A 24,865-nucleotide genomic window follows, 5' to 3' on the forward strand; every position below is an offset into this window, starting at 1 on the left:
CTTGGTGTGTGACCCACAATCTCGCCGGTTGCAACATTCCAAACTGGACCTTCTTTTTGTGAAGCACCGCCTTAGCCCGATTGAAACTTGCCCTCCTTCTCGCCACCTCCGCACTCCAATCTTCCAATCTTGGTATACGCGGATCACCGCGTTCTCCCACCTACAGCTCCGAGTTTTCTTCGCCCATCTGAGAACCGTCTCTCTGTCATTGTAGCGGAGAAACCTCACCACTATAGCTCGAGGTATTTCTCCAGCCTTTGGTATTCGTGCCAAAACTCGATAAGCTCCCTCCACCTCCAAAGGGCCCGTCGGGGCCTCCGATCCCATTAGCGAGTGAAGCATCGTGCTCACATATGTCCCGACGCCCGCCCCTTCTGCGCCTTCGGGAAGACCCAGGACTCTTAAATTCTTCCTCCTTGAGTTATTCTCCAGCGCTTCCAACCTCTCCACACACCTTTTATGCTGTGCCACGTGGGTTTCTGCCTTCACCACCAGGCCCTGTATTTCATCCTCGTTTTCAGCAGTCTTTGCCTTCACGACCCGAAGCTCCAGCTCTTGGGTCCTCTGCTCCTCTTTTAGTCCTTCAATCCCCTGCAATATCGGGGCCAACAGCTCCTTCTTTAACTCCTTCAGCTCTTCCACACAGCGCCGCAGGAACTCTTGCTGCTCCGGGCCCCATAGCAAACGGCCACCTTCCGACGCCATCATGCTTTGAGCTTCCCTTCCTTGCCGCTGCTCCAGAGGATCCTCCGCAATCCGGCCGCTATCCTCTCCTTTTTCCATGCGAGTCCGGGGGGATTCCCTTCTGGTTTACCGCACAGTGTTTTTGCCGTTTAAATTGCTGTTGGGGCTCCTATCAAGAGCCCAAAAGTCAATTCCAACGGGAGCTGCCGAAACATGCGACTCAGCTGGTCATTGCCGCACCCGGAAGTCCCCTCTAAAGCCCATTTACACTATTCCCTTATCGTCCATATGTCTATCCAATGACCATTTGAATACCCTTAGTGTTGGCGAGTCCACTACTGTTGCAGGCAGGGCATTCCACACCCTTACTACTCTCTGAGTAAAGAACCTACCTCTGACGTCTGTCTTATATCTATCTCCCCTCAATTTAAAGCTATGTCCCCTCGTGCTAGACATCACCATCCGAGGAAAAAGGCTCTCACTGTCCACCCTATCCAATCCTCTGATCATCTTGTATGCCTCAATTAAGTCACCTCTTAACCTTCTCTCTAACGAAAACAGCCTCAAGTCCCTCAGCCTTTCCTCATAAGATCTTCCTTCCGTACCAGGCAACATTCTGGTAAATCTCCTCTGCACCCTTTCCAATGCTTCCACATCCTTCCTATAATGCGGTGACCAGAATTGCACGCAATACTCTAAATGCGGCCGCACCAGAGTTTTGTACAGCTGCAACATGACCTCATGGCTCCGAAACTCAATCCCTCTACCAATAAAAGCTAAAACACCGTACGCCTTCTTAACAACCCTCTCAACCTGAGTGGCAACTTTCAGGGATCTATGTACATGGACACCGAGATCTCTCTGCTCATCCACACTGCCAAGAATCTTACCACTAGCCCAGTACTCTATCTTCCTGTTATTCCTTCCAAAATGAATCACCTCACACTTTTCTGCATTAAACTCCATTTGCCACCTCTCAGCCCAGCGCTGCAGCTTATCTATGTCCTTCTGTAACTTGTAACATCCTTCCGCACTGTCCACAACTCCACCGACTTTAGAGTCATCTGCAAATTTACTCACCCATCCTTCTACGCCCTCCTCCAGGTCATTTATAAAAATGACAAACAGCAGTGGCCCCAAAACAGATCCTTGTGGTACACCACTAGTAACTGGACTCCAGTCTGAACACTTCCCATCAACCACCACCCTTTGTCTTCTTCCAGCTAGCCAATTCCTGATCCAAACTGCTAAATCTCCCTGAATCCCATGCTTCCGTATTTTCTGCAGTAGCCTACCGTGGGGAACCTTATCAAACGCTTTACTGAAATCCATATACACCACATCAACTGCTCTACCCTCATCCACCTGTTTGGTCACCTTCTCAAAGAACTCAATAAGGTTTGTGAGGCACGACCTACCCTTCACGAAACCGTGTTGACTATGTCTAATCAAATTATTCCTTTCCAGATGATTATACACCCTATCTCTTATAAACCTTTCCAAGAGTTTGCCCACAACAGAAGGAAGGCTCACTGGTCTATAGTTACCGGGGCTGTCTCTACTCCCCTTCTTGAACAAGGGGACAACATTTGCTATCCTCCAGTCTTCTGGCACTATTCCTGTTGACACAGATGACTTAAAGATCATAGCCAAAGGCTCAGCAATCTCCTCCCTAGCTTCCCAAAGAATCCTAGGATAAATCCCATCCGGCCCAGGGGACTTATCTATTTTCACCCTTTCCAGAATTGTTAACACCTCCTCCTTGTGAACCTCAAGCCCTTCTAGTCTAGTAGCCTGAATCTCAGTATTCTCCTCGACAACATTGTCTTTTTCCTGTGTGAATACTGACGAAAAATATTCATTTAGCCCCTCTCCTATCTCCGCGGACTCCAAGCACAACTTCCCACTACTGTCCTTGACTGGCCCTACTCTTACCCTAGTCATTCTTTTATTCCTGACATATCTATAGACAGCTTTAGGGTTATCCTTGATCCTACCTGCCAAAGACATCTCATGTCCCCTCCTGGCTCTTCTTAGCTCTCTCTTTAGGTCCTTCCTAGCTAACTTGTAACTCTCGAGCGCCCTAACTGAACCTTCATGTTGCATTGATGTTGGTGACATCAGTCATTTCTGGTGGATTTGATTCCTCTTCTTTGCTTCCTTGGTACTCCTCTTCTAGAGTCATTTCAGGTTCACTTGAATCATCATTGATTTCTTTGTGCTCCTCTTCTGGAGTTATTTCTGGTTCATTTGAATCACCTGTGGTTTCTTGGAGCTCCTCTTCTGGAGTCAAAATCTTCACGATTTCATTTTGTTGTGGGTCCTGGTGCTCCTCTTCTGGAGTCAAAATCTTCAAGATTTCTATTGACGTGGTCTCTCTGGACTCTTGGTGCTCCTCTTCTGGAGTCAAACTCTTCAGGATTTCATTTTGTTGTGGGTTGTGGTGCTCCTCTTCTGGAGTCAAAATCTTCACGATTTCAATTGACGTGGTCTCTCTGGACTCATGAGTAGCCCTCGTCTGATTATTGAGTGCTTCTGTGCAGACGAGCTGAGGTCTGTCAGTCTCGCTGTGATCCTGCACATCCTGTATGGGAATTGTGATTTCTTCGTCACTTGTCTCACATACAGTGGGTAGACATTCAGTGTCTTCTTGTTGGTTAAATGAGCTGGGTAGACTTTCATAGTCTTCTTCTGGTGGCTCAAATAAGCTGGGTAGACTGTCATAGTCTTCTTCTGGCGGCATGGACTTTGCAATGGAGTCTTGAGTTGCATCCATTTTGGAGTCTGTCAAAGAGCTCTCTGTGGAGGCTTGTATCGCTCTCTGTGGAGTCTTTCATTGCTCTCTGTGTGGAGTCGTGCAGTGATCTCGCTGTGGAGTCTTTCATTGATCTCTGTGTGGAGTCGTCTTCTTCTTGGGTATTTGCCAGGTTGCCATCATCCAATGTATCGACGATCTGCCATGGCATCATGGTATTGGATTCATCTACCATGAGTAGAGTCGTGTTGAGCTGTGCAACCGTGTTGCTGATGCTGTGATCAGCATATCCGAATAACTCAGCCATGTCTGATTAGTATTGTGTGTATTGTTCGATAGACAAATCATCTCTTTTTGTTTCGGACTTGTCATTGTGCTCTTCATGTTGAGTGGTGCAGACTGCTTGTGCCAGGGTGTTGTAAAAGTTATTTTCAACTGCTGGTGTAAGTTCAGGCATTGTTCTGTCTTTTGAGGTAAGAAAATTGGGTTTTGCAGCTTTAAATTTCTTTTTCTCAATTTTCGTGCATTTCCTTTTTAAGTGGGCGTGGTCCGGGTCCTCTGATGTCATGCCGCTTGTGACATCATGCGCAGGGCTCGATTGCGCATGCGCAATCCAAGTTTCCTTTACTGTGCGCTCTTGTCGCAACTGCGCATGCGCAGAACACTGTTTTGCCGGCTTGCGTCTTCGCATGGGCGTACTGGCCAGAACGCTCTCGCTCAAGATGGCTGCCAATCAAAAAGTGCTGTTGCATCCAGTGAGATTCTGCCTCTGCCTCGTGGTGAGTATTCGCGCCATTTTTACAGATGTTGTTTAGACTCAAAGTATTGATTTTATTTTTGTTCATAAACAAGGCATTTTTGTATAGCGATTTCTAATGTTAAATACTTTTTTTTGTGAAAGTTCTTCCCTCAAATTATTTTCAGATAGTCCATAAATGAATTGATCCAATATTATAGCATCTCTGAAATCAGCATAATTACAGCCTTGTGCTTGTACTTGGAGGTCTGTAATAAAATCAGTGATGGGCTCACCGTTACTCTGGCATCTATGCCAAAAGATAAATCTTTCCAGCATCTCACCAGACTGACTTTTACAGTGTTCTTCAAATTTTGCGATAATCACTTTAAATTTAGTTTTGTCTTCACCTTCCAAGAAATTAAAGGAGTTATAGATCTCTATAGCTTCATGTCCTGCTCGTCCGAGTAGTATTGCTATTTTCCTGTCTTCAGAGACCGTGTTTAAATTATTAGCTGCCATATATACTTGGAACTTTTTCCAGTTATTACTTAAGTTACCATCAGTTTTCAGCTGCATTGATACTTGAACGTGGTCCATCGAATCATTTAGTTGTCGAGGATCCATCCGCTGCGAAGTCTTCCACAGTCGAATATCCGGTCTGAATTTTCTTCTCTTTTTTGTCTAACCTAATCTAACTAGTTCTGTTAAAGCCAACACGCCTGGTACCATGTTTTGTTACCTGTGTGATAGGTAACATGCGCTACTCAATCCTTGGTTAATGGTGAGGTGTCTGAATATCGATGAAGAAGACTCGAACTCGTCCAGTAGTAACAAAAGGTTTATTGAGTAACTATAACAATAATTGCATGAGTTCTTTACTTTAACTTTGATACTAGTGATAAGGTTAACAAGATCTAACTACAGTAACTATACGTAACTCCACTAGCCATCTGAACTAATCTGATACTGCCCTGGTCACAGTGCACCCAAGAGAGAGGAAGAGATACACAATGTGGTTGCTTTTTATACCCCTGTTGGTCCAGCCCTCTAGTGATGATGTGGTGCTACTGATTACACATTAACCCCTTATGTACTTGCACATACAGAGATCATTACACTCTGCACAGACTGTGACCCAAGCCGTGAATCGAATCTGGGACCCTGGAGCTGTGAAGCCTCAGTGCTAACCACTGTGCTACCATGCCGCCGATATAGGTAGCTTCCCAATGACGTTGCAGTTGAATAAGACTTTATATTCCATTATTTCTGGGTCGTAGTGCTGCAGAGTGTGTACATCTGCAATAATATGGATTAACGCCAGTGTGGCTTTACATTCTGGTCGACAATATGAAATTGGAAACTGCCCTGTGTGCAATGGAGAGTGGCCACAGCTTCCATGCAGGTGCTTTTCCCACCATACGCAAGGATTCCACCTGGATGTTAGGATCTGCTGTTGCATATGGGTCTGTTTCCTGCAACATTTGCCTGGGCAGAATGTACATTGCTCCAGTGCTGATCCTTACTTTTAATTTTGCTTTGTTGCAGGCATTGTTTAAGCTGCTGAAAATCTCACCCTTCTCCGTGATGGTGCTGACACTCTCACAGCAGTGTTGCTGGAGGCTCAGCGTCTTGGTTGCTCTGATTGAGCTGCAATTCGTTTACTTTGTTCATGCTTCGAACATTGTAGGAGTGTCTGGCTGCATTGTGGCTGGTGGCATAGGCAGGCTGCTGTGATTTTGATCTGCGGCATATTGCAAAATAGTTCCACTTCCCACATTTGTGGCAGCTTTTACCAAATGCCAAACATGCAGTTCTGTTCTGCGAGTGATGGCTGCCAAGTTGGGACAGGATGTGCCCTGTACCCCAAGAATTTCTGTTTTTCTTCTTAACTCTTTCCTGCATGTTTCTGACTCCTCAGTCAGCATGCTGACGCTGATTGCAAGGTTCGATCTTTCTTGCGAAGAAGCTGCTTGTGAACAAAATCCCTATCGACCCCACACACAACGTAATCTCTCATGAACTCGTCGGTAAGGGTGCCAAGCGCACAATTATTTGCTAGGATTTTTAGAATCGATTCATCAAATTGTTGGCTGGTAGCATTAAACATGTGTCTATCCAATATATTGTTTCTTACTGGCATGCAAATGTGCTTGAAATCTTTTAACAATATCTCGGGTCCTCTTTCACCTCCTCCATGTAGAAAACAAAAGATTCAAATTCCTCGATGGTTTCGGGGCCCACTAAGTTTAATAAAGTATACGTCTCTACCTTCTTGGATTTGTCTGATAGACCGGCATCCCAGTATATACGCTACCCTTTTTCAAATTTTGCTCAGTTGTCCGCAATGATTTTGTCGAAAATGAACAGATCGATGTAACAGGGCAGGCCAAAAGCTAGGCGCCCTAAGGCGAATAACTCACCTGACCCCCCAAAGCCTGTCCACAATCTACAAGGCACAAGTCAGGAGTGTAATGGAATACTCTCCACTTGCCTGGATGAGTGCAGCTCCAACAACACTCGAGAAGCTCGACACCATCCAGGACAAAGCAGCCCGCTTGATTACTATCCCTTCCACAAACATTGAATCTCTCCACCACCGCCGAACAGTGGCAGCCGTGTGTACCTTCTATAAGATGCACTGCAGTAACTCACCAAGGTTCCTGTGACTGCATCTTCCAAACCCACGTTCACTACCGTCTAAAAGGACAGGGGTAGCAGATATCGAGGAACCCCACCACCTGGAGGTTCCCTTCCAAATCACTCACTACCCTGACTTGGAAATATATTGCCGTTCCTTCTCTGTCGCTGGAACTCCCTCCCTAACAGCACAGTGGGTGTACCTATACCTCAGGGACTGCAGCGGTTCAAGAAGGCAACTCACCACCACCTTCTGAAGGGCAACTAGGGATGGGCAATAAATGCTGGTCCATCCAGCGACACTGACATCCCGGAAATGAATTTTTAAAAATTCTGCCAACGCCTGACACCAGGTGATGTGTTGGGTTCTAATGATTAGTTGCCAAGGAATTCGAACAATAAAGGTTTATTGAGCGCTCTTACATGCTGTGTGTCTACCTGTGCTCTGGGAAGAACTCATGCACTGCCAACACATGACTCCTTATTTACCCGTGTCACCCGTGATGATTAGACAGGGTAGATTCAGAAAGAATGTTCCCGATGGTGGGGGATTCCAGAACTAGGGGTCATAGTTTGACAATAAGAGGTAAACGCTTTAGGACTGAGGTGAGGAGAAATTTCTTCACCCAGAGAGTGGTGAATCTGCGGAATTCGTTACCACAGAAACTAGTTGAGGCCAAGACGTTGTGTAATTTCAAGAAGGCGTTAGACATAGCTCTTGGTGCTAAAGGGATCAAGGGATATGGAGGAAAGGTGGGATCAGGTTATTGAACTTGATCACCAGCCATGATCATAATGAATGGCGGAGCAGGTTCGATGGGTCGAAGGGCCTCCTCCTTCTTCTATTGTCTATGTTCCTGTGTATCCCAGCGTTCACGTGACCACCTAGTCTACAGAGAGCAAAACCACTGGGTGCATGGGAACGGTTCAAGAGAAAACAATGCATTTGTGTTAACTGGTGAGCAAATCTAGAATTCAGTTAGACAATCCATTGAATAAAAGTCTCCCCAAACTCTTATCACCTCCATTATTCCTCGCACTCCGTCTAAGGAACAGCACTAAATCACCAGTACATGGTGAAAAGTATTATTATAAACTTTCCACTCTGAGGTTAAGGATTGATGAGATTCTCTGTAGCTTTAACTTGAATGGTTCCAGTGCAGTTGCACAGGATACCAGAAAATCTTCTAAGATTACACCTGTGAACTAAAGAAAATATTTCCCGCTTAAATTCACACCAAAGTTGTCCAATGAAATTCTAATACCCCGAAGGCCACACTTTATTTTTCCTTCTGCAGGATCTTCGGTATATGTTTGGGATTGTTGGTGTCCCAGTGGTAGAAGTCGCCATGGCAGCTCAAGCCGCAGGAATTAAGTACATAGGAATGAGAAACGAGCAAGCTGTAAGTAATATCCTTTGTACTTTCTGTCACTACTTTGCATGGTCGACTCAAAACAGAATATGTTAATATTTTGCTGGCCGTGTTTTTTCTATCTAAACAGGCTTGTTACGCAGCATCTGCAGTGGGATATTTAACAGGAAGGTTAGTCTCTCAACAGTTGCCTTTTAATTTCATGTCTTTGCCGTTGTCTGCATTTAATCATATTTTATGGTACCTGCCATTTAAAGGTGACTGTTTGTTCTTTTTTAGGCCAGGTGTTTGCCTTGCAGTCTCTGGCCCAGGTCTCATTCACGCACTTGGAGGAATGGCAAATGCAAACATGAACTGCTGGTAACTTCTGGGAACTGTTACAGCTTAGAGTGTGTTTTTCTAATTTGTTTTGTGAAAGATACATTTGCAAAAGTTACAATTCTGGGAAGTCAACCGACAAATATTTATTTGAACTGATTAATTTGAAGGCATGGCGCAACATTCATTGGCAGTGGTGATTATCCCAGAAAGCTCTGCACAGATCAGGGATCAAACCTGGGGCTTCATGATCTATAATATATGATTAAGTTCCATGCTGGACAGCAAATTACAAACAGAACAGTTTTTGGAAGACTGATGGAGAACTTAGCGATTGTGATTCGAACAGAAATGTATTTTTGTATAAAAGTTTCTTAAGAGATATTGTAATGCAACTCTTCAAGCTAGTGTCAGCAAGAAGTGATGGTGTTTTATTTGCAGCAAGGTGTGTTTTACAAGGGGCGGGGGGGGGGGGGAGGGGGGGGGAGGATAAGACCGAGGGATTACCAGTAACAGTGGGGAGGTGGTGGCCTGATCCATAAACCCAGGATAATGATTTGGGGACCTGGGTTCGAATCCCACCACGGCAAGTGGTGGAATTTAAACTCAATAAAATACCTGGAATCAAAAGTCTAATGATAACCATAAAGCCATTGTCGATTGTCATAAAAACCCATCTAGTTCATAATGTCCTTTAGGGAAGGAAATCCGCCATCTCTATATATGACTCCAGACCCACAGCAATTTAGTTGACTATTAAGTGCCCACTGAAATGGCCTAGCAAGCTACGCTGGGAAACCCAGCCTTATCGACCCTTTGTATCGAAATGCAAAGTCCTCCTTACTTAACATCTGGGGGCGTGTGCCAAAGTTGGGAGAGCTGTCTCACAGACTAGTCAAGTAACAGCCTGACAGTCATACTCAGAGAATTATACCTTATAAACACCACTATCATCATTCCTGCTGTGGCATAAAGTCAGGAGGGAGTTGCCCTGGCAGTCCTCAACCTCACCTCTGAATCCCATGAAGTCTCATGGCTTCAGGTTAAACATCAGCAAGGAAACCTCCTACTAATTACCATGTACCGACCACCACCAGCTGATGAATCAGTACTCCTCTATGTTGAACACCACTTGGAGGAAGCCCTGAGGGTGGCAAGGGCGCAGAATATGCTCTGGGTAGGGATTTCAATGTCCACCACCAAGAGTAGCTTGGTAGTACCACCTCAGACTGAGCTGGCTGGGTCCTAAAGGACACAGCTGCTAGACTGAGACTGTAGCAGGTAGTGAGGAAACCAGCAAGAGGGAAAAACATTCTTGACCTCATCCTCACCAATCTGCCTGCTGCAGATGGTTGATAGCTTTAAGTTCTTGGGGGTCACCATCACCAACAGTCTGTCCTGGTCCACTCACGTTGATGCAACAGTCAAGAAAGCCCAACAACGTCTCTACTTCCTACGGAAGCTAAAGAAATTTGGCATGTCTGCATCGACTCTCTCAAACTTCTACAGATGTGCGATAGAGAGCATCCTATCCAGCTGCATCACAGCCTGGTATGGCAACGGCTCGATCCAAGATCGCAAGAAACTGCAGAGTGTGGCGAACTCAGCCCAGCGCATCACACAAGCTTGCCACCCCCACATTGATTCTGTATACACCTCCCGCTGCCTCAGGAAGGCAGCCAGCATTGCCAGAGACCCCTCCCACCCAGGCATTGCCTTCTTCCAGACCCTTCCATCAGGCAGAAGATACAGAAGTCTGAAGACCCGCACATCCAGACATAGTAACAGCTTCTTCCCCACAGCTACAAGACTCCTCAACGACTCCCCCTCGGAATGAGCTGTTCCCTGTAAGAACACTATGCTGCTGTTGCTCATGTATTTGCTTTGTTTGGCCTCCTGTTCCGCACTGTAAGCAATCACTGTTTGTTGATGTACCATTTGTCAATGTTCTCTGTTGATTACTCTCTTTGTACTATGTACGTACTGTGTACGTTCCCTCGGCCACAGAAAAATACTTTCACTGTACTTCGGTATATGTGACAATAAATCAAATCAAATCAAATCTTTGTCGACACCAGAGATAACGTGCAGGGCTGGAAGACAAACAATTGCAAGTGATTTTTTAAACTGCCATCAGATAAATATGGATAGAACCATGTGAGAACAGTCCCAGTTAGCCAGATGACAGTGGGCAAGTGTTGTGGAGGATGATGTGGTCAACTGTGTGAAAGATTGCAGCTAGGTCATGAAGGACACATAACTTATTTGTGCCCTTTGATAAGAGCCATTTGGTATTGTGGCGGGGTAGAAACCTGACTGGAGGGAATCTGCTTTGAACACCCTCTCACGTTATGCATTGCAGATCCGCGGTAGGGGGTAGTGTGGAATTGAGTCAACAGTCTGTCATGTGAGAGTACTTTTAAGAAATGGGTGTGAAATGTACCTTTAAGAAATGGGTGTTTATCAGTGATGTCAGAGTGTGGGTGGAGCTGGGCTGTCTGTCAGCTTTTTACTTTCGTTTTAGTCTGTTTTGCTGCAGGGTGTGTTTTAGTTTTGTTTTCAGAGCTGGATAACTGCAGTCACAGCCAGAAGGTGTATTAGTCTCTCTCTCTGTAATCTAAAGACTGTAAATTGATCCTTTGGTGATTTAAAACTAATAACTGCTCTCAGTTGTGACTTTAACCTGATGTGCTTCTGTTAAAAGTTTTTTTTAAAGTCTTTTGGATGTTAAAAGAAAAGCTTAAAGGATTACTTTGTGCTGTATTCTTTGGGGGTTGTATTTGAATTGATGGTTGTTAAGATATTCACTATGTTTTAAAAAGGTTAACTTGAGTTAATAGAATAAACATTGTTTTGCTTTAAAAAAATACTTTTCCATTTCTGCTGTACCACACCTGTACAGTGGGCCATGTGCTCCCCATACCACAATCTTAAAAGTTGTGGGTCAGGTGAACTCCATGATACACTTTGGGGTTCTCTAAACCCTGGCCCATAACAAGTCAGATCAACCATGATATTATTGAATGGCAGAGCAGGATTGATGGGCGAAGTGGCCTGTTCCTGCACCTAATTTGTATGTATCATAATTTGCTGCATAAAATAAATGATCCTGCTCTTTACATAATTTTACAATTGAAGCATTGCTTAACTGGGAGCCAGTGTAGATCTGGGAGCACAGGGGTGATAGCTGAACAGGACTTGGGGTAAGTAATGATGTATGTCTGCAGTAATGTTTTATACGACTGTATGCTTACAAAGCATAGACTGTGGGTGTGGAGTGTGTTGGAGTAATAAAGCCTAGAGCTAACACGGTATGGACAAGAGTTTCAGCAGCAGACAAGCTGAGGAAGGGGTGGAGTGGGCAATGCTTTAGGGTGGAATTCGATGGCCTTAATGATGGGTATATAATATATATTTTTGGAAGTTCATCTTGGGATCAGGTTTGATGCAAATTGACTTCCGGTGGCGGCTATGAAGGAGTAAGTCGCACATTTGGTGGCTCCCGCTCGGGTCGACTTTTGGACCTTTCCCCCCGATTTTCTGCCGGACTTGAATTGTAAAACTGCTGACAGAGGTCATGAGTAAGGTTTCAAAGTTGCAGGAGTGTAACGGAAGGCAGGAAGGTTGTTTAAAGTGTGTATTCTTCAATGCCAGGAGCATCCGGAATAAGGTGGGTGAACTGGCAGCATGGGTTGGTACCTGGGACTTCGATGTTGTGGCCATTTCGGAGACATGGATAGAGCAGGGACAGGAATGGTTGTTGCAGGTGCCGGGGTTTAGGCATTTCAGTAAGCTCAGGGAAGGTGGTAAAAGAGGGGGAAGGGTGGCATTGTTAGTCAAGGACTAGATTACGGTGGCAGAAAAGACGTTTGATGAGGACTCGTCTACTGAGGTAGTATGGGTTGAGGTTAGAAACAGGAAATGAGAGGTCACCCTGTTAGGGTTTTTCTATAGGCCTCCAAAAAGTTCCAGAGATGTAGAGGAAAGGATTGCAAAGATGACTCTGGATAGGAGCGAAAGCAACAGGGTAGTCGTTATGGGGGACTTTAACTTTCCAAATATTGACTGGAAACGCTATAGTTTGAGTACTTTAGATGGGTCCATTTTTGTCTACATAGAACATAGAAAATACAGCACAGAACAGGCCCTTCGGCCCACGATGTTGTGCCGAACCTTTGTCCTAGATTAATCATAGATTATCATTGAATTTACAGTGCAGAAGGAGGCCATTCGGCCCTTTGAGTCTGCACCAGCTCTTGGAAAGAGCACCCTACCCAAACTCAACACCTCCACCCAACACCAAGGGCAATTTGGACATTAAGGGCAATTTATCATTGGCCAATTCACCTAACCCGCACATCTTTGGACTGTGGGAGGAAACCGGAGCACCCGGAGGAAACCCACGCAGACACGGGGAGGACGTGCAGACTCCGCACAGACAATGACCCAAGCCGGAATCGAACCTGGGACCATGGATCTGTGAAGCAATTGTGCTATCCACAATGCTACCGTGCTGCCCTTAAGAACAAATAAATCTACACTATATCATTTTCCCGTAATCCATGTACCTATCCAACAGCTGCTTGAAGGTCCCTAATGTTTCCGACTCAACTACTTCCACAAAATGTGTGCAGGAGGGTTTCCTGACACAGTATGTAGATAGGCCAACGAGAGGCGAGGCCATATTGGATTTGGTACTGGGTAATGCACCAGGACAGGTGTTAGATTTGGAGATAGGTGAGCACTTTGGTGATAGTGACCACAATTCGATTATGTTTGCTTTAGTGATGGAAAGGGATAGGTATATACCGCAGGGCAAGAGTTATATCTGGGGGAAAGGCAATTATGATGCAATGAGGCAAGACTTAGGATGCATCGGATGGAGAGGAAAACTGCAGGGGCTGGGCTCAATGGAAATGTGGAGCTTGTTCAAGGAACAGCTACTGCGTGTCTTTGATAAGTATGTACCTGTCAGGCAGGGAGGAAGTGGTCGAGCGAGGGAACCGTGGTTTACTAAAGCAATCGAAACACTTGTCAAGAGGAAGAAGGAGGCTTATGTACAGATGAGACATGAAGGTTCAGTAAGGGCCCTCGAGAGTTACAAGTTAGCTAGGAAGGACCTAACGAGAGAGTTAAGAAGAGCCAGGAAGGGACATGAGAAGTCTTTGGCAGGTAGGATCAATGATAACCCTAAAGCTTTCTATAGATATGTCAGGAATAAAAGAATGACTAGGGTAAGAGTAGGGCCAGTCAAGGACAGTAGTGGGAAGTTGTGCGTGGAGTCCGAGGAGATAGGAGAGGTGCTAAATGAATATTTTTCGTCAGTATTCACACAGGAAAAAGACAATGTTGTCGAGGAGAATACTGAGATTCAGGCTACTAGACTAGAAGGGCTTGAGGTTCATAAGGAGGAGGTGTTAGCAATTCTGGAAAGTATGAAAATAGATAAGTCCCCTGGGCCGGATGGGATTTATCCTAGGATTCTCTGGGAAGCTAGGGAGGAGATTGCTGAGCCTTTGGCTTTGATCTTTAAGTCATCTTTGTCTACAGGAATAGTGTCAGATGTCTGGAGGATAGCAAATGTTGTCCCCTTGTTCAAGAAGGGGAGTAGAGACAACCCCGGTAACTATAGACCAGTGAGCCTTACTTCTGTTGTGGGCAAAATCTTGGAAAGGTTTATAAGAGATAGGATGTATAATCATCTGGAAAGGAATAATTTGATTAGAGGTAGTCAACACGGATTTGTGAAGGGTAGGTCGTGCCTCACAAACCTTATTGAGTTCTTTGAGAACGTGACCAAACAGGTGGATGAGGGGAAAGCAGTTGATGTGGTGTATATGGATTTCAGTGAAGCGTTTGATAAGGTTCCCCATGGTAGGCTACTGCAGAAAATACGGAGGCATGGGATTTAGGGGGATTTAGCAGTTTGGATCAGAAATTGGCTAGCTGGAAGAAGACAAAGGGTGGTGGTTGATGTGAAATGTTCAGACTGGAGTCCAGTTACTAGTGGTGTACCACAAGGATCTGTTTTGGGGCCACTGCTGTTTGTCATTTTTATAAATAACCTGGAGGAGGGCGTAGAAGGATGGTTGAGTAAATTTGCAGATGACACTAAAGTCGGTGGAGTTGTGGACAGTGCGGAAGGATGTTACAAGTTACAGAGGGACATAGATAAGCTGCAGCGCTAGGCTGAGAGGTGGCAAATGGAGTTTAATGCAGAAAAGTGTGAAGTGATTCATTTTGGAAGGAATAACAGGAAGACCGAGTACTGGGCTAATGGTAAGATTCTTGGCAGTGTGGATGAGCAGAGAGATCTCGGTGTCCATGTACATAGATCCCTGAATGTTGCCACCCAGGTTGAGAGGATTGTTAAGAAGGCGTACGGTGTGTTAGCTTATATTGGTAGAGGGATTGAGTTTCGGAGCCATGGGGTCATGTTGCAGCTGTACAAAACTCTGGTGCGGCCGCATTTGGAGTATTGCGTGCAATTCTGGTCGCCGCATTATCGGAAGGGTGTTGAGCATTGGAAAGGGTGCAGAGGAGATTTACCAGAATGTTGCCTGGTATGGAGGGAAGATCTTATGAGGAAAGGCTGAGGGACTTGAGGCTGTTTTCGTTAGAGAGAAGAAGGTTAAGAGGTGACTTAATTGAGGCATACAAGATGATCAGAGGATTGGATAGGGCGGAGAGTGAGAGCCTTTTTCCTCAGATGGTGATGTCTAGCACGAGGGGACATAGCTTTAAATTGAGGGGAGATAGATATAAGACAGACGTCAGAGGTAGGTTCTTTACTCAGAGAGTAGTAAGGGCGTGGAATGCCCTGCCTGCGACAGTAGTGGACTCGCCAACACTAAGGGCATTCAAATGGTCATTGGATAGACATATGGATGATAAGGGCATAGTGTAGATGGGCTTTAGAGTGATTTCACAGGTCGGTGCAACATCGAGGGCTGAAGGGCCTGTACTGCGCTGTTATGTTCTATGTTCTAGAGGCAATATAAGGGGCTGGTTTAGCACACTGGGCTAAATCGCTGGCTTTTAAAGCGGACCAAGACAGGCCAGCGGCACGGTTCAATTCCCGTACCAGCCTCCCCGAACAGGCACCGGAATGTGGCGACTAGGGGCTTTTCACAGTAACTTCATTGAAGCCTACTCGTGACAATAAGCGATTTTCATTTCATTGTGTACTGAATTCCCACATCAGTGCGTGGAGAGAAGGACTAGAAGTGCTCGTAAAGGCAGAAACAGAAAGACAGAGAAGGCTTGATCTGAAGCTGCAGCAGAGACAGCATGGCGGAGGACCGGACCTCTGGTTTGTCGACCCAGCGGTCAACGGAGCAGCTGATGCAAGTTATTCAGGAAGGCTTTGCTAAGCATAAACTGGGCTGCTTGGACCCGATAAAAAAGTCAATTGAGCGGCTGGAGCTTAGATTGGACGCCCAAGATCAGGCGATCCAGAAGGTGGAGAAGACACTGGTTGAGCAGGAGGAACATCAAACTGCGGTGCAGTTGGAGGTGGGGATGCTGAGAGACCAGCTGAGGAGCTCGAGAAGGTGGAGGACCTAGAGAATAGGTCCCACCGGCAGAACATGAGAATCGTTGGGCTCCCAGAGGGGTCCGAAGGAGCAGACGCCGGGGCATCCATCGCAGACATGTTTGAGAAGCTGCTGGGGGATGGGGCATTCTCCCGGCCCTTGGAGGTGGACAGGGCTCACAGAGCACTCCCGAGGAAGCCGCGAATGGGAGACCCCCCCAAGCGCAATGGTGGTGAGATTCCACTGGTACTTGGATAAGGAGCGCATTCTACAGTGGGCCAAGCAGACACGGAGCTGTAAGTGGGACAACAGTATCCTGCGGGTTTACCAAGTCCTGAGTGTGGAGGTGGCCAGGAGAAGAGCAGGCTTCAACCAGATTAGGTCGATCCTTTTCAAGAAAAAGGTGAAGTTCGGACTGTTGTATCCGGCACGTCTCTGGGTCACGCACGAGGAACAACACTTTTATTTCGAGTCGCCTGAGGACGTGCTGGACTTCGCGAAAATGAAAGGACTGGTGATGGACTGAGAACTTTTGAACTTTGCTGCAACATTCTTGTTTTTTTGTTTTTGTTTTTGTTTTTAAAAAAAGTTTCCTGTTTTTTGTTTTGTGGAAGCTGTTTGTAATGTCTTTTGCATTGATTTGGGACCAGCGGTAGAGCTGAGTGAGTTAAGGTTTTCATTTGCACTGTTGGGAGATGGAGTGTAATGAAGGCAAGCATGCCGTATGCCTTCTTGACTACCTTCTCCACCTGTGTTGCTCCTTTCAGTGACCTGTGGACCTGTACTCCTAGATCTCGTTGACTTTCAATACTCTTGAGGGTTCTACCATTCACTGTATATTCCCTACCTGCATTAGACCTTCCAAAATGCATTACCTCACATTTGTCCGGATTAATCTCCATCTGCCATCTCTCCGCCCAAGTCTCCAAACAATCTAAATCGTGCTGTATCCTCTGAAAGTCCTCATCGCTATCCGCAATTCCACCAACCTTTGTGTCGTCTGCAAACTTACTAATCAGACCAGTTACATTTTCCTCCAAATCATTTATATGTACTACAAACAGCAAAGGTCCCAGCACTGATCCCTGTGGAACACCACTGGTCACAGCCCTCCAATTAAAAAAGCATCCTTCCATTGCTACTCTCTGCCTTCTATGACCTAGCCAGTTCTGTATCCACCTTGCCAGCTCACCCCTGATGCCGTGTGACTTCAACGTTTGTACTAGTCTACCATGAGGGACCTTGTCAAAGGCCTTACTGAAGTCCATATAGACAACATCCACTGCCCTACCTGCATCAATCATCTTAGTGACCACCTCGAAAAACTCTATCAAGTTAGTGAGACACGACCTCCCCTTCACAAAACCATGCTGCCTCTCACTAATACGTCCATTTGCTTCCAAATGGGAGTAGATACTGTCTCGAAGAATTCTCTCCAGTAATTTCCCTACCACTGAAGTAAGGCTCACCGGCCTGTAGTTCCCTGGATTATCCTTGCTACCCTTCTTAAACAGAGGAACAACATTGGCTATTCTCCAGTCCTCCGGGACATCACCTGAAGACAGTGAGGATCCAAAGATTTCTGTCAAGGCCTCAGCAATTTCCTCTCCAGCCTCCTTCAGTATTCTGGGGTAGATTCCATCAGGCCCTGGGGACTTATCTACCTTAATATTTTTTAAGACACCCAACACCTCGTCTTTTTGGATCTCAATGTGACCCAGGCTATCTACACGCCCTTCTCCAGACTCAACATCTACCAATTTAGTATTCATTTAGTACCTCGCCCATTTCCTCTGGCTCCACACATAGATTCCCTTGCCTATCCTTCAGTGGGCCAACCCTTTCCCTGGCTACCCTCTTGCTTTTTATGTACGTGTAAAAAGCCTTGGGATTTTCCTTAACCCTATTTGCCAATGACTTTTCGTGACCCCTTCTAGCCCTCCTGACTCCTTGCTTAAGTTCCTTCCTACTTTCCTTATATTCCACGCAGGCTTCGTCTGTTCCCAGCCTTTTAGCCCTGACAAATGCCTCCTTTTTCTTTTTGACGAGGCCTACAATATCTCTCGTTATCCAAGGTTCCCGAAAATTGCCGTATTTATCCTTCTTCCTCACAGGAACATGCCGGTCCTGAATTCTTTTCAACTGACACTTGAAAGCCTCCCACATGTCAGATGTTGATTTGCCCTCAAGCATCCGCCCCCAATCTATGTTCTTCAGTTCCCACCTAATATTGTTATAATTAGCCTTCCCCCAATTTAGCACATTCATCCTAGGACCACTCTTATCCTTGTCCACCAGCACTTTAAAACTTACTGAATTGTGGTCACTGTTCCCGAAATGCTCCCCTACTGAAACATCTACCACGTGGCCGGGCTCATTCCCCGATACCAGGTCCAGTACCGCCCCTTCCCTAGTTGGACTGTCTACATATTGTTTTAAGAAGCCCTCCTGGATGCTCCTTACAAACTCCGCCCTGTCTAAGCCCCTGGCACTAAGTGAGTCCCAGTCAATATTGGGGAAGTTGAAGTCTCCCATCACCACAACCCTGTTATTTTTACTCTTTTCCAAAATCTGTCTACCTATCTGCTCCTCTATCTCCTGCTGGCTGTTGGGAGGCCTGTAGTAAACCCCCAACATTGTGACTGCGCCCTTCTTATTCCTGATCTCTACCCATATAGCCTCACTGCCCTCTGAGGTGTCCTCCCGCAGTACAGCTGTGATATTCTCCCTAACCAGTAGCGCAACTCCGCCGCCCCTTTTACATCCCCCTCTATCCCGCCTGAAACATCTAAGTACTGGAACGTTTAGCTGCCAATCCTGCCCTTCCTTCAACCAGGTCTCTGTAATGGCAACAACATCATAGTTCCAAGTACTAATTCAAGCTCTAAGTTCATCTGCCTTACATGTAATACTTCTTGCATGAAAACATATGCACCAGGCCACCAGACCGGCTGTGTTCAGCAACTTCTCCCTGTCTGCACTGCCTCAGAGCCCCACTGTCCCTATTCCCTAGTTCTCCCTCAATGCTCTCACCTTCTGACCTATTGCTCCTGTGCCCACCCCCCTGCCATACTAGTTTAAACCCTCCCGTGTGACACTAGCAAACCTCGCAGCCAAGATATTTATGCCTCCAGTTTAGATGCAACCCGTCCTTCTTATATAGGTCACACTTGCCCCAGAAGAGCTCCCAGTGGTCCAGATAACGGAAACCCTCCCTCCTGCACCAGCTGTTTAGCCACGTGTTTAGCTGCTCTATCTTCCTATTTCTAGCCTCACTGGCACGTAGCACAGGGAGTATCCCGAGATTACAACCCTAGAGGTCCTGTCTTTTAACTTACTGCCTAGCTCCCTGAACTCCTGCTGCAGGACCTTCCTGCCTATGTCGTTAGTACCAATATGTACAACGACCTCTGTCTGTTTGCCCTCCCCCTTCAGGATGCCCTCTACCCGTTCGGAGACATCCTGGATCCTGGCACCAGGGAGGCAACATACCATCCTGGAGTCTCTTGCACATCCACAGAAGCGCCTATCTGTGCCCCTGACTATAGACTCCCCTATTACTATTGCTCTTCTGCGCTTTGATCCTCCCTTCTGAACATCAGAGCCAGCCGTGGTGCCACTGCTCTGGCTGTTGCTGTTTTCCCCTGATAGGCTATCCCCCCCGACAGTATCCAAAGGGGTATACCTGTTCGAGAGAGGGACAACCACAGGGGATTCCTGCACTGACTGCCTGCCCTTTCTGGTGGTCACCCATTACTCTGCCTGCACCTTGGGTGTGACCACATTTATATAACTGCGATCTATGACGCTTTCCGCCACCTGCATGCTCCTAAGTGCATCCAATTGCTGCTCCAACCGAACCATGCGGTCTGTGAGGAGCTCCAGTTGGGTGCACTTTCTGCAGATGAAGCCATCTGGGACGCTGGAAGTCTCCCGGACCTGCCACCTCTCACAGTCAGAGCACTGCACCCCTCTAACTGACATTGCGTCAATTAATTAAAATTAAAAGTTTAAAATTTTAAAAAATATTTCAAAAATCTTTTTTAAAGTTACTGTTAACTATCTGTTTCCTAGCACTAGATTTCTAATATAAATGCAAAAGCTAAATATAGTACTCTCCGATCTCTGGCTTAGATACCCCTCTAAATTATAATTAAGTAATTATGTTTAATTAGTTACCAATGCTTAATTTTTTTAATTTAGTGTAGATTCCCAACCAGCCACTCAGGTCACAGCTTTTCTGTGATGTCACTTCAGCTTCCCCCCCGACACACACAATTTGAAAAAGGTATAAAAGTAAAAATGAGTAAAAATCACTTACTTACCTTCTTACCTTCTGAGTGACTTAGATGTTCTCAGGTTCTCTCCCTGACAGAGACTGCTCCTCCTCCTCCGAACGGCTCCCGAAACTAGGCCGCGATCTTTTAAAATCTCCGCTCTGACTCGCAGCTCCTGCGCTTTTTAAATCTCCCGCGCTTTTAAAATCTCCCGGCTCTCTCTCCTCTCGCGCTGTTTTCAATGTCCCGTAGAGTAGAGTCAACGCGCCCGCAACATGTGCCAGGCTCAGCCTGATACAATTCAAGGTCGTTCATCGGGCTCACATGACAGTGGCCCAGATGAGCAGATTCTTTGGGGTGGAAGACAGGTGTGCAAAATGTGCGAGAGGACCAGCGAACCAGGTCCACATGTTCTGGACATGTCCGAAGCTTTGGGGATTTTGGTAGGGGTTTGCAGATGTCATGTCCATTGTGTTAAAAACAAGGGTGGCACTGTGTCCAGATGTGCCGATTTTCGGGGTGTCAGAAGACCCGGGAATCCAGGAGGAGAAAGCCCCCGAAGTCGGACACCTGGCTATCAGATATGGCTAGCTTTCTCTGTTTGGAGAAAATCAAGTTCACCTTGAAAGGGTCACTGTTAGGGTTCGCTCGGAGGTGGCAACCGTTCGGCGACTTCTTCGCGGAAAATTAATCATCAGGGGTTAGTTTAGCTTAGCGTAGGAGGTTAATAAAGGTGGGACCTGTAAGGGAGGGAGACAGCTTTTGTACAATGTTTATTTTGTTGTTTTTATAATACCAAAAATACCTTAATAAAATGTTTATTAAAAAATAAGGTTTGATGCAAATTTGCGAACAGCCTGATTCGGACTCAGACTGTTGCCAGGGAGAGCGATGGAGTTGGTAGTGAGACAATTAAGTTTGTGTCAGGGACTGAAAACAGGTGGCTTCAGTCTTCCTAATATTTAATTGCAGGAGATTTCTGTTTTTCCAATCCTGAATGTCAGACAGGCAGTCTGATAGTTTAGTAACAATGGGGATGTCTGGGGAACTGCTGGTGAGGTAAAGCTGAGGTTTCACCTGTGAAAACTAATGCTGTGTATTCAGATGATGCCGCATGAAGATGGGAACTAGCAGCGGGCTAAGGATTAGCTCCCCGGCGAACAAGGGTTTGGGAGTCAACAACACATTAAAAGATTTAAGAAAGGAATCTGAGGTTGGAGATGGGACTCTAGTTTGCAAGGATGGTGGGGTCAAGGGTTGTTTTGTTTCAGGACAGAGGGTGATGACAGCAGACTTGGAGGACAGCGTGACAATACCTGAAGATCCGGAATCTTTCACAACATCAGCCAACATGGGAACCAGAAAGGGACTTGTCGGTGGTCAGTAGTTTATTGGGTATAGAGGGAATAGGATGTGGGTCACACGCACAAAATGAGATCAGAAGATGAAGGAAGTTAGGCGAGAAATTGAAGAATGATGCAAGTTCAGTGCTACAGCAGAGTGATCTTTAGATGAAGGGAAGGAAGTGGCAGAGGTTAACAGTGTAAGATTAGAAATTCTCATCAATTCAGTTGATTACGGTCTGGAGATGTCTCAACAATACAACCACTGGAGTGGCACAGAATCACCAGCAGCAAACGTTGTACCTGTGTGGACTCCAGGGGCCAGGTTTCCCCATCCCAGATTGGGTTGAAATGAAGGAGGGAATAAAAACGTAGGCCTCAGAACTGAACTGTGCTTATTATTAGTCGTATTAAAGCATTTAGGGCTTAACAAAAGCCTGAAGTTCAAAGTATTTGGAAATTTGTGGAAGGCAGCCAGGCTGTGGGTGACCTCAGCTTGCAAACCTATTCAGGGCAGGTGTGTTGCAAATCAGAGGTGAGTCAGCAGGCAAGATAACCTTCATCAAAGTTAGTGGCGTGTTATCTAATGAGTGAAAGGGCTCCCTTGCTGGATTGCGGGGAAAATTTGCATCAATGCATTGCGGTCACTGTATCCAGAAGGTGTACCTGAGCAAGACACCCTCCCTGTTCAAGTGAAGGCAAGCATCCGGCAGAGGGCAGCAGAGCGGAGCCGCTGATTGGCTGTTGCGGGGAAAATTTGCATCACTGCATTGCGGGCACTGTATCCAGAAGGTGGTTTGTGGAGGAGCTGTTGTCAAGTGACAGTTAAACTCCAAACACTTCTTCAGTGTTTCCCTCCCCACCTCCTCCTCTAACCAAAAAAAACAATCACTGTAAGGATCCCAGCCGAGTAAAGATCAAGAGGGAGACTTGAGGGCAGGTAGAAGTAGAAAGAAGTTGAACCGTGACGTCACAGCAAGCAGGTAAGTGATTGGCTGGTGACTGGTAAGTAGTTTTTCTTTTCCGTGAGGTATATTGATAAGGTAAGGTTTTTCTATTTCTATTTTTTTTAAATCGTGTGAATGGTAATAATTTTTCTTTTTTTTTCCTTTTTCATTTATCTATTATTTGATATTATAGTTGGACTAAGTTAAGCTTAAGATTAAAAATGACAGGAGATCTCAGACCCATGTTATGCTCCTCTTGCTCAATGTGGGAGCTCAGGGACATGGCTGATGTCCCTGGCTCCTTCACATGCGGGACGTGTGTCCAGCTGCAGCTCTTGTTAGACCGCATGACGGCTCTGGAGCTGTGGATGGACTCACTTTGGAGCATCCGCGATGCTGAGGAGGTCGTGGATAGCACGTTTAGCGAATTGGTCACACCACAGATTAGGGTTGGTGAGGGAGACAGGGAATGGGTGACCAAAAGGCAGAGGAAGAGCAGGAAGGCAGTGCAGGTGTCCCCTGCGGTCATCTCCCTCCAAAACAGGTATACCGTTTTGGATACTGTTGGGAGAGATGACTCACCAGGGGAAGGCAGTAGTAGCCAGGCTCATGGCACCGTGACTGGCTCTGCTGCACAGAAGGGTGGGAAAAGAGTGGAAGGGCTATAGTCATAGGGGATTCAATTGTAAGGGGAGCAGATAGGCGGTTCTGTGGTCGAAAACGAGACTCTAGAATGGTATGTTGCCTCCCAGGTGCACGGGTCAGGGATGTCTCAGATCAGCTGCGGAACATTCTGAAGGGTGAACAGCCAGTTGTCGTGGTGCATATAAGCACCAACGATATAGGTAAAAAACGGGATGAGGTCCTACAAGCAGAATTTAGGGAGTTAGGAGCCAAGTTAAAAAGTCAGACCTCAGAGGTAGTAATCTCAGGATTGCTACCAGTGCCACGTGGTAGTCAGAGTAGAAATGAAAGAATAGGCAGGATGAATGCGTGGTTTGAGAGATGGTGCAGGAGGGAGGGGTTCAGACTTTTGGGACATTGGGACCGGTTCTGGGGGTGGTGGGTCTACTACAAATTGGACGGTCTACACCTGGGCCAGACTGGAACCAATGTCCTTGGGGGTGCTTTTGCTAACGCTGTTGGGGAGGGTTTAAACTAATGTGGCAGGGGGATGGGAACCAAATGAGGAGGTTAGTGGACAGTAAGGAGGTAGTAACTAAAGCTTGTAAGGAACTAGATCATGAAGTCAGCGTGACTAAGGGGAAGAGTAGGCAGGGAGCAGATGATGAACGCAACGGGACTGGTGGTCTGAGGTGCATTTGTTTTAATGCAAGAAGTGTAGTAGGTAAGGCAGATTAACTTAGGGCTTGGATTAGTACCTAGGAGTATGATGTTATTGCGATTACTGAGACTTGGTTGAGGGAAGGGCATGACTGGCACTAAATATCCCAGGATATCGATGCTTCAGGCGGGATAGAGAGGGAGGTAAAAGGGGTGGAGGAGTTGCATTACTGGTCAGAGAGGATAACACGGCTGTGCTGAAGGAGGGCACTATGGAGGACTTGAGCAGTGAGGCGATATGGGCAGAGCTCAGAAATAGAAAGGGTGCGGTAACAATGTTGGGGCTGTACTACAGACCTCCCAACAGCGAGTGTGAGATATAGGTACAAATATGTAAACAGATGTAGATGAAAGAAGTAGGAGCAACAGGGTGGTGGTGATAGGAGATTTTAATTTTCCCAACATTGACTGGGATACACTTAGTGTCAGAGGTCTAGATGGAGCAGAATTTGTAAGGAGCATCCAGGAGGGTTTTCTAGAGCAGTATGTAAATAGTCCAACTCGGGAAGGGGCCATACTGGACCTGATATTGGGGAATGAGCCCAGCCAGGTGGTTGAAGTTTCAGTCGGGGATTACTTTGGGAATAGTGATCACAATTCCGTAAGTTTTAGAATACTCATGGATAAAGACGAGAGTGGTCCTAAAGGAAGAGTGCTAAATTGGGGGAAGGCCAACTATACCAAAATTCGGCAGGAGCTGGGGAATGCGGATTGGGAGCAGCTGTTTGAAGATAAATCCACATTTGATATGTGGGAGGCTTTTAAAGAGAGGTTGATTAGTGTGCAGGGCAGATATGTCCCTGTGAAAATGAGGGATAGAAATGGCAAGATTAGGGAACCATGGATGACAGGTGAAATTGTGAGACTAGCTAAGAGGAAAAAGGAAGCATACATAAGGCCTAGACGACTGAAG

General features: G+C 46.2%; 1 protein-coding gene across 1 annotated transcript in view; it reads left to right on the forward strand.

The window, feature by feature from the left end:
• The window catches only part of hacl1 (2-hydroxyacyl-CoA lyase 1), a 184,656-nt gene that overhangs the window by 17,225 nt on the left and 142,566 nt on the right, over positions 1-24,865 (forward strand). Inside the window, exons 2-4 of the mRNA XM_072508778.1 lie at positions 8,114-8,218; positions 8,319-8,359; positions 8,468-8,548. Of these exons, the coding sequence (XP_072364879.1) occupies positions 8,114-8,218; positions 8,319-8,359; positions 8,468-8,548 (227 nt within the window). The remainder of the gene's footprint in view (positions 1-8,113; positions 8,219-8,318; positions 8,360-8,467; positions 8,549-24,865) is intronic.

Source organism: Scyliorhinus torazame, chromosome 6 (assembly GCF_047496885.1).
Source record: "Scyliorhinus torazame isolate Kashiwa2021f chromosome 6, sScyTor2.1, whole genome shotgun sequence".
NCBI classification, from domain to species: domain Eukaryota; kingdom Metazoa; phylum Chordata; class Chondrichthyes; order Carcharhiniformes; family Scyliorhinidae; genus Scyliorhinus; species Scyliorhinus torazame.